At 47.8% G+C, this 10,168-nt stretch overlaps 1 protein-coding gene across 4 annotated transcripts in view; it reads right to left on the bottom strand.

Annotated features, from left to right (window-relative positions):
* Positions 1-653: 653 nt before the first annotated feature.
* Positions 654-10,168, bottom strand: part of DPP3 (dipeptidyl peptidase 3) — a 31,629-nt gene continuing 22,114 nt past the window's right edge. For 2 of the 4 annotated variants that reach the window (XM_012102158.4, XM_004019699.5), the window contains exons 16-18: positions 8,773-8,952; positions 4,004-4,166; positions 654-1,188 (exon numbers count right to left, since the gene is read on the bottom strand). In XM_012102158.4, the coding sequence (XP_011957548.2) occupies positions 1,037-1,188; positions 4,004-4,166; positions 8,773-8,952 (495 nt within the window). In that variant the 3' untranslated portion in view covers positions 654-1,036. Of the gene's footprint in view, positions 1,189-4,003; positions 5,427-8,772; positions 8,953-10,168 lie in introns of those variants that run through there. The other 2 variants (XM_060404099.1, XM_012102159.5) reach the window with 2 other exon arrangements.

The raw sequence follows: 10,168 nt of genomic DNA, 5'->3' as shown, positions 1-10,168 counted from the left end.
CTCCCTTCTCCTCCTGCTTTCAATCTTCCCCAGCATCAGAGCCTTTTCTAATGAGTCGGCATTTCACATCAGGTGGCCAAAGTAATGGAGCTTCAGCTTCACCACCAGTCCTTTCAGTGAATATTTGGGATTGATTTCCTTAAGGAATGACTGGTTTGATCTCCTTGCTGTTCAAGAGTCTTCTCCAACACCACTATCAGAAAGCATCAGTTCTTCAGCTCTTAGCCTTCTTTATGGTCCAACTCTCACATCCACACATGACTACTGGAAAAACCATAGCTTTGACTATACAGACTTTTGTTGGCAAAGTGATGTCGCTGCTTTTTAATATGCTATCTAGGTTTGTCATATCTTTTCTTTCAAGGAGCAAGCGTCTTTTAATTTCATGGCTACAGCCATGATCTTAGTTCCAGTTTTTAGGTTCTTCTTTAAAATAGAAGAAAAGCCATGAGTGAGGATGGTAAAAATCATGTTATGTTCACCCACATGACTCTGCATATCCAGATTTAGAGGTGATGGCAAAATCCTGTTGCTGATGGGAACCTAAAAATGACGCTCCTTCCCCCTCCCTAGAACTTGATCCCACCACCCTGCTGGGAGCAAATGAGACGTGAGGCCAAGGCCACGAAGAACCACACAAATTGCGAAGATGGTGGTGGTTTCCAATATTTATTTTTCTGGTTATAAAAGTAATACATGAAGAGCACTGGATTGGGAGAGGTTTTGAATCCTGCAGGATTTAGACAGGTCACATTCTCAGAACTTGTATTTCCTCATCTGGGAAGCCGGACAAGGAGCCTTGCCCACCCTGCAGAAGGCAGTGTAGATCAACTGAGATAACACAAGGGACGCACTGGTAAGCTGGAAAGTGCTGACAAATGGAAGGGTTTAGTGTCACCACCCCTGGCTGAGGTAGCACCAAGGTCCAGGCTCCTGCCCCTCTCCTGGGCCAACAAAAAGGGGGCCACTTACAGCCTTGGTTTGATCAAGTCGGGGAGGGGCCTCACAGGTGCCTTAAGCCTGGCCAGATGGGGCTTCACTGGGGCCCCTTCCAGCACTGGGCATCAGCTGTGGCCAGCTGGGTGAGGATCTTCTCCAACTCGGGCCCATCCTCTAGGAAGCGCTCAGAGAAGGATCGGATGAGGCCTGCAGCTGAGGCCTCGTACTCAAGAAGTTGCACTTCTGAGCCTGGGGAGGAGATGGAGAAAAAAAAGCAGCAGGAAAAGGTTTTAATAGGGAAACAGAATCATAATTGTAATCATAGAAGCAGCTACTTGTCTTCCTGAGTTTTTACCATGTGCCAAAAACTGTGCTCAATATTTCATTATCTAACTGACTCCATAATCCTATGAGATAGGAAACATTAAAGGGGGAGTATTCAATGAATTGCTGCATTCATTCATTCACTTAATAAAGATTTATAACAGTGCCATGTTAGGTGAAACAGACATAGTCCTTGGCCTCCAGGAGCTTACAGTCCTGGAACTGCTTCATCTCCATCTACTGTAGGGCTCTGGGCAAGTTTCTTAACATAAGCCTCAGTTTCCTCATCTGGAAAGTGGGGGCAAGCACAGTACATCTCTCAAGAAGCTGCAGTGATTAAATATAATATAATGGGTAGAGGGCACACTCACCAAGTGCTAGCTATCATAAGCATCCTGATCTCTGAACCTACTTCATCATCTGTCAACAGTTCCAAGGGCACCCATCGAACCTATGTGGTGTTCTGAATACTCATGGGAAGCACTTCCTTCTAACAGCCCTCCACTTCTGTACCTGCTCACAGTACCTCATTGTACTCTGTGGCCTTATGGGATGTATGCAGCTAAGAGCACAGGCTCTGAGCTCGGATGGCCTGAGTTCAAATCCTGGTCCTGCCAGCCACTCACTTTGTGACCTCAAATACACAGCCCTTCTGTGTCTCAGTTTCCAGCTGAAAAAGGGGAAACTTCCTCATTTAAGTTGTTGGGAGTTGATCCGTGGAGAGTTTTTACCCAGACTCTGGCACATGGAAGTCCTCAAAAGTGAGCTATTAATACAATCACCACCACCATCACCACCACCTTTGAAAATTCAACCTGTTCTTTGGGCCTCAAAGTTTACCCCCTACCTCCTCCCCAAACCCACCTTTCCCCAATTCTCTCAAAGGTAGGTATGATCTTCCCTTCTCTAAGTATTCAGACCACTGTTTGTATCTTTTGGGCACCTATGAACACTTCCCTTGTAAGACCATTTCTCTCTCTGTCTTATTCCCAATGCGCTGAGAATGACTTGAAGAGAGGAGTCCATCCCCAAGGCCTGCCCAGAGCTGGAGAGTCAAAGCGATAATGATCTTGTCCATGTAATGGGCACTTGCTGGGAGCCTGGTATAATCCACTCTCTCACTCACTGACAGGCACTGAGCGGCTCCCGTGCTAGGTGCCGGGGACATGCTGTTCCTGTTGCCATGGAGAGGAGCAGAAAGGAAAATGGCAAAGTGGCAGCCGCCATGAAGAGGAGGAAGCTGGGTGATAGCTCAGAGGGTGTGCCTGCAGGGTGGGCAGCCAGGGCAGAGGGCTGGCAAACCCATGACACCTCTGGAGCACAGAATGGAGTTTGTATTGCTTTTTAACTATTTTAAAGTATTTTTTAATTTTAATTATTCTTTTTTTTTTTTTGGCTGCACCATGCAGCTTGCATGGGGGATTGAAACCAAGCCCCGGCAGTGGAAGCGCTAAGTCCCAACCACTGGGCCACCAGGGAATTCCCTAGAATTTGGAATAAACCTTTTACATTCTTTTTCCTCACCAGGAGGAGGTAAGTATTTCATTTAACCCTCACAGCTTCCCATGACTATCGTAGTGAGGAGCAAATGCTCTTAATCTTACTCTTGGTTCCTCCAGTAAAAAGCTGTAAGCCTTGAGTAACAGATTCTCTGTGCCTCGGTTTCCTTACCGGTAAAATGGGGGTAATAATACCTATACCTTAGCGGGTATTGTGAGTATTTAAAGGGTTAATCCCTGGAATACACTTAGAACTCGAAGGAAGGACTGAGGTTCTCTAGTGTCAGCGCACAATCCACACGGGCTTTATGAATGAAGACACCCAAGCTCAGAAAGTTTAAGTGAATAGGCCAAGGTTGCAGCGCAGTTCTGAAGCTCATGTTTTAACCACAGCCTGGCACCGCCTCATCTCAAGTGCCTCACATGCCAGTGTCAGGAAACGTGAGGCAAGGGATGAGAGGAGAGTGAATGTAACAGGGTGCTGGCACCCCCAGGATTGAACACAGGCCCCAGGAATGCAAGCGCTGCGCCTTAACTGCTGAAATGCCAGGGAATTTCCCAGAGTAGAGTTTAGGCTAAACCTCTGAAATGCTCTCTCACCACGAGGAGGTAATTATTGCATTTAACTCTCACACTTACCCATGACTATGGAGGTGCAAATGCTCTTAATACAAAAGGTACAAGTGCGTGGCTCACAGGGTCAGGGCTTTTGGAAATGGCAGCATCACTTGAGGAGGGGAGAGGGGCCACAGGGCTGCTGACCTCTGCTCTGACTTGACTGCTCTCAGCCCGCTGGGTGCCTCCTCTCTGCCTCACCTGACCTCGCTCCTGGGCCCCACCAGGCCTCGCTCCAGCACGATGCCTGGCCTCCTCCGAAGCCCGGGGTGTTTCTGTTTCACTAGCCCCTGCTCTACTGGCCGCCCTCAACCTTCTGTTGCCATCTCACAAGCAGCCTGACCCTGTGTGTGTGTGTGTGTGTGTGTGTGTGTCTGTGTGTCTGTGTGTGTCTGTCTCTGTGTGTGTGTGTGTCTGTGTGTGTGTGTGTGTGGCGGGGGGGTGGCCTGTGGTGGTGGTGGACGCGAAGGTGTGGGCCTGAGGTATGGCATGGGGAGGACTGGGCTGGGAGGGAGAGGGCAAGACAGGAGCCACTTCGAGCAGCCTTTCCCGAACTGCGGGGTCAGTTCCAAGCCTCCTTTGTGCTCCTGGAGGGCCCTCTATCACAGGGCCCAGGAGTCCATTACCTTCGAGCCGAGTGTTGGGCTGAACAATGAGCTTCCGGGCTTCCTTGCGGAGCAGCACTGTGTCCCTGAGGGAGAGAAAGCACTCGGGGGGCGCATCGGTGACCGCCGCATACCCCTCATACAGGGCCCGGCCTCCGGCCACATCCCCCGTGGACTTCAGCACCTGTGGGAAGGCAGGAGTTAGTGCCTTTGGATGGATGCCCTCCATGAATTCATGGGGCTTTGCCAAGAGCCACGGCCAGCGGCGCCCTGCCCCAGACCACATCTATTGTCTCGCGGGCATGCAGATCACGTGTTAGCACTGAGTAGGGTCCATAATAAGGTGAGGCTAATGGTTCCCTTTGATTGTCTCACTTGAACTGTACACAAGGAGGGTAGTAACATTATCTTCTTTTTTAAAACTTTTTTTATTTTTACCATGACAAATGTTCAGACAATACATTCTTGAGTGAAATTCGCTCAGTTGTGTCCAACTCTTTGCAACTCTGTGGACTATGGCCTGCCAGACTCCTTTGTCCATGGCATCTTCCAGGTAAGAATATTGGAGTGGGTGGCCATTCCCTTCTCCAGTGGATCTTCCCGACCCAGGGATCGAACCCAGGTCTCCTGCACCGCCAGCAGATTCTTTACCACCTGAGCCACCAGGGAAGCCCAATATATTCTTAGTGTTCAATAAATACTTCTTCTTGGTTGCATGGTATGTGGGATTTTATTTCCCTGACCAGAAATTGAACTAACTCTCACTCCCTGCAGTAGGAGCTCAGAGTCAACCATGGAAGTCCCCACCCTCTTTTTAAAATAAAACATTTCACTTCGAATTAAAAAAAAATACAGCACCTACCTTATAAAGAATGACACCCACACCACCACCACCCAGCTTAGGAGCTATTCACATCATCCCTCCCTGACTGCACCCCGTGGCCTCCCCCGCCTAAGGCATCAGCACTTGACTTTGTGCTTATTAGCCTCTTGTTTTCCCTGAGTTTTACTCTCAATTCATGTTACATTTTTGCCCACATCCTGTGATTTGCTTTTTCTGCTCGAATTACGCCTGAGATCCGCCTGTGTTTGTGAGTGCAGTATACAGTCCCGTAGCTATACTTACAAACACGCCACAGTCCTGTCTCTTCCACTGTTGATGTATAACCTGTGATTTTTGCCCTCCGAGGCTGATCTGGACGTATTGTATGTCTCCTGGTGATCAGGGGCAGGTTTTCCCAGCAGAATCAAGGTCTGGATAATGCTCATCCTTAAGGAGGATGCCCGCATTGTTCTCCAGACTTGCTGCACCTGTTTTCACTCCCAGAGGCAGGGGGGTGGCAGTCCATCCGGCTCAGCTCACCAGGGTGATGTTGACAGGTTTTCATGTTGCCGAGCTGGTGGGTGGAAATCTCATGTGGTTTCAGTTGTGTTTTCCTGATGACTAATGAGATGGAACAACATCCCACAAGTTGGTGGGTTATTTATTTTCCTCTTCGGTTCATGAGTTTTGCCTATTTTTCTGTTAGGCTGTTTTTTCTTCAGGTTTTGGGGAAAGTTCTTTATATATTTAGCTGCTAACCTTTTGTTAACTCATATGTGATAAACACCCTATCCTAGTTTAAGATGCATCTTCTCACCTTCTTTATGGTAAGTTTTGATGAATAAAAGTTATCATTATCAGTATTACTTGTCCACATGGTGCAGCTTGTGAATCTTAGTTTCCTGACCAGGGATTGAATCCGTGCCCCTGAGGTGGAAGTGCAGAGTCCTATCCACTGGGCCACCAGGGAATTTCTATTCTATATTTCTAGACACAGGTTTTGCTTGCCATTCTTGGAATTTCTTGAGCTTCTCTGGATTTCTGAGTTGGGTCTTTCATCAGTTCTATGAAGTGCTCAGTCATTATCTCTTGTAAAATTCCTTCTTTTCTCTCTCTTTCTTGGAATTTCAGTTCATGTACATTAGATCTTTTCACACTATCCTTCATGTCTTTTTTTTTTAATGTTTATTTATTTCATGCACTGGGTCTTAGTTGTGATTTTTTATCTTTCTTATGGCATTTGGGATCTTTATTTGCAGCATGTGAAATCTAGTTCCCCAACCAGGGATTAAACCCAGGCCCCCAGTATTGGGAGTGCAGAGTCATAGCCACTGGACTACCAGGGGTCTCCCTCCTCCATGTCTCTTAATTTCTTCTAAATTTTCTATCTTTGTGTCTCTGTGCTACATGCTCTGGACATCCCTGGTGGCTCAGACGGTGAAGAATACACCTGCAATGCAGGAGACCTAGGTTCAATTCCTGGGTCGGGAAGATCCCCTAGAGAAGGGCATGTCTACCCACTCCAGTATTCTTGCCTGGAGAATCCCATGGACAGAGGAGCCTGGCAGGCTCCAGTCCATGGGGTCGCACAGAGTTGGACACAACTGAAGTGACTTAGCACACATGAGGCATGCTCTGTAACTTCTCTTATCTTCAGCTGGATATAAAATCTGTTTAAGCTGCCTATTTTTAGTTTCAGTGATTATAAAGATTAGGACTAAGAGATCTAGTTGGCTCTCTTCCAAATAACTGACATTTGTGGCTCTGATCCTTACTTATTCTGCCAATTTGCTGCTGGAAAAGTAGGACTAGGGCACCCTCTGGGTAAGCCTCCTCCTCTTAGGCCCAGGGGTAGAATGATTTTCCCTAGCTCTGCAGGAATTAAAACTGACTGGGAACTCCTGGGGGAAGGTTAGAGAGACTGTCTCACCTTTCTCTCTTTTGCATAATACTTAACACCCAGCGTGTGAACATAGATTCATGAAGTGGACATGTTAGCCACCAGGAGCTTCAACCAGAGAGCTGGCGACAGGGGTGTCCACGGGAGCCAGGTGGTATCATGAGTGAGTGACTAAGGCAGGTACAGGAAACAGGAAGTGGACCTGGCAGAATGGAGAGTGGAGCATGTGTAGATAGCCAAACGCAGTGGCCACGGCTCAGTTCCAGGGAGTTAAGTCTATTGATGGCAGGCCCTCCAAGAAGCCAGAAATACAGATTTATATCTCACCTCATCGGGTTTTACAATATGGGTGAGCCAAAGCTATGACTATTTGTAATCCCGTGGCTAAAGGCTTTCCCTGTGGAAAAGCCTCCATCTTCCCTGCTGGCTAGCTCTTTGCTGTGCTCTTGGGTTTTCCTAGGGGGCTGGTGAAAGAAACAGCCGCACCAAAAAATGCTTCCATGTTCTGTATCTCCTGTTCCATGTTCTGTATGTTCTGTAAAGCCACCACTGTGGACACTGTCCATTCTGCTGAATGAATGATCCTGGACAAAGATCCACCTGCTTCAGTCTCTAAGACGGAATGCTCTGTGTTCAGTCACTAAGTCACAGTTCAATACTGGCCTAGGGTTTGGTGGATTTGATTCCTTTATCTAGTGACATTATTATTATTAATAAACTGTTTTGGAATAATTTTAGATTTACAGAAAAGCCACAAAGATAGCCCAGAGAGTTCCCATGGGCTCCTGGCCCAGTTTCATCTGTTGTCAACATTGGGCAAAATGTGTACGTTACTTTTAACTAAACTCTAGACTTTATTGAGAGTTCACTCAATTTCCCACGAATGTCTGCTTTCTATTCCACAATCAAATCTGGGACATGGCACTGCCTTGGGCATCTAATATTTTTTCATTTCTAACTTTATTTTACTTTCATGGCCAAACATATATCTTTTAAGGAAAAATGCCTTAAATCCCTTCTGGAAATAGGTGGGAGTATAATCGTAGAGAGATATTTGCTGAATTGAAGGCTGGGCCTTCTTCAGGTTGGCAAAGCCAGCAGGACCCTGTTCTGATGGAAGGCACTGCCCAGTAAGGAGTGGGTCACCATCAGGGGTTCTCCAGCCTTGCTGAGTGTCAGGATCACCTGGAAGGCTAGTAAACATGCAGGTTTTGGGGCCTTGCACTCAGAGTTTCTGAATCGGGGGTCTGGGGTGGGGTCTGAGAATCTGCACGTTCTGGGTACTCCTGCTGCTGTTAGTCCCTGGACCACACTTGGTGTCACACCGGCTTGGATAACGTGATTTTTATTGCTTTGCTGCTGCTAAGTCGCTTTAGTCGTGTCTGACTCTGTGTGACCCCATGGACGGCACACACCAGGCTCCCCCGTCCCTGGGATTCTCCAGGCAAAAACTCTGGAGTGGGTTGCCATGTTCTTCTCCAATGCATGAAAATAAAAAGTGAAAGTGAAGTCGCTCAGTCGTGTCAGACTCTTAGCGACCCCATGGACTGCAGCCTACCAGGCTCCTCCGTCCATGGGATTTGCCAGGCAAGAGTACTGGAGTGGGGTGCCATTGCCTTCTCCATTTTATTGCTCAGTTCCGTATGTATGTTGTTTCATTGAATTCCTGCCAGGTGAGGCAGGTGATATATTTAACAGATGAGAAAAGTGGAGGGCAGCAAGGCAATTACACAGCTGGTTAGTCCTGGCACCAGAACCCCAAAAGGTCTCCTGACTCTAAACATCCCAACATGGGAGAGAAACCAGGACTGCAGTGAACACTGTCTTTCCCTCCTTCACTCACCAAGCTCCAGGCTTCCTCCTTTTTTGTCCCTCAACCCTCTAAGCTCCTTCCAGTCCCAAGACCAGCCTTTACGCTCTGATTCTCCTGCACTCAGATCTTTTCACAGATGCTTCCTCCTTGGCACTCCCATTTCCGGCTTAAACACAACCTACTCCAAGAAGCCTTCCCTGTTACAGAGTGCGCAGAGTTGGAGGGAGCCTCTGAGGCAAGAGGCCCCTGCTTACCTGGAGTCTCCGCAGGAACCTCTCCAGGGCAGGTTTGCCCACCGTCCGGATCTTGTCGCGGTCAAGGCGGACCCGGGCATCGGGGCGCCCATCGGAGCCTGTGGTGGGAGTGACGGTAACCAATCCCTCACCAGCCTCCAGCAAGACCCTCAGGATCACAAACCGGGCCTGCATGTGGGCCTGCCAGGACCAAAGAGAAAGGAATCATTTGTAGGCCCAAGATAAGAACTATTGAGTTGGCCAAAAAACTCGTTGAGGTTTCTCCTTAAGATGTTGCTGGAACGATCTTTGGCCAAACCAGTATCAAGAGTTCATTCCAAGGCCTGATGTATCATATGTGTTGCTAACTGTCAATCATTATTGTCATTTTATCCTCTCCCACCCTGTGGGTCCTTTGGTGTTTAATTCCTCTCCCCTCAAATGCTTCCCTTCTCCTCTCACAGGGAAGGGCAGGCTGCCCTGGGGCACAGGGAGGCCATTTCCAGGCAGGACCCAGCGCCTTGCTCCCCCTCGTCACCCACCCTGCCCTCTTCTGCTCCACACCCTGCCCTGATGACAGGAGTTACCCCAGAGGGTTCCTTGCTACCCCGAGCCACTTTCTCCTCCACAATCCTGTTTGCTGTCAGTTCTGTGGAATCAAGAGGGCATCTTAATCCCCAGTTTACAGATGACAAAACAGAGGCCCAGAGAGGTGAAGTGACTTGCTCAGGGTCACACAGCTGGTAAGAGAGAACAAGGACTAACCCAAGTTTCCTGACTCTAAAATGTGTGTTCTTTTGATGACCCAATATTGCCTCCTCAAAATAGACTTCGCTGACTTTTTAAAAGATTTCTATTGCTTACCCTGTTCCTTTCTTTTTTTTTTTAATTTTTGCTTTGAATTTCTTTTTTTTTTAAACTAATTAATCAATTAATTTGGCTGCACCAGGTCTTCGTTGTGGCATGCAGAATCTTTAGTCGTGGCATGTGGGATCTAGTTCCCCAACCAGGTATTGAACCCAGGCCCTCTGCAGCGGAAGTGCAGAGTCTTAGCCACTGGAACACCAAGGAAGTCCCTGCCTACCCTGTTTCCAAAGTACATCTCATAGCCAAACAGCGTAGTCTAATGGCTCTGGAGGCAGTTTGCTTGGATTCAAATTCTGACTCTGTTACTTGCCAGCAAGTTACTTAATCTCTTTGTGCCTCCATTTCCTCATCTCTAAAATGAAGGTAATAACAGTACCTACCACCTAGGCTGACACTGGGGACAAATGGCTCAGTTCATATAAACTGGTTAGAACCTAGTGGCACAGAGTGAGTCCTATGCATCATCTGTTAGTAGTCATAGTAACATCATCTCATCTGATTGTTCCTTAAAGGTGGGCAAGAAGACGATTACTCCCATTTTATAGGCAGG

This window comes from Ovis aries, chromosome 21, assembly GCF_016772045.2.
Source record: "Ovis aries strain OAR_USU_Benz2616 breed Rambouillet chromosome 21, ARS-UI_Ramb_v3.0, whole genome shotgun sequence".
NCBI lineage: Eukaryota > Metazoa > Chordata > Mammalia > Artiodactyla > Bovidae > Ovis > Ovis aries.
This window is presented reverse-complemented; position numbering and strand designations above follow the sequence as displayed.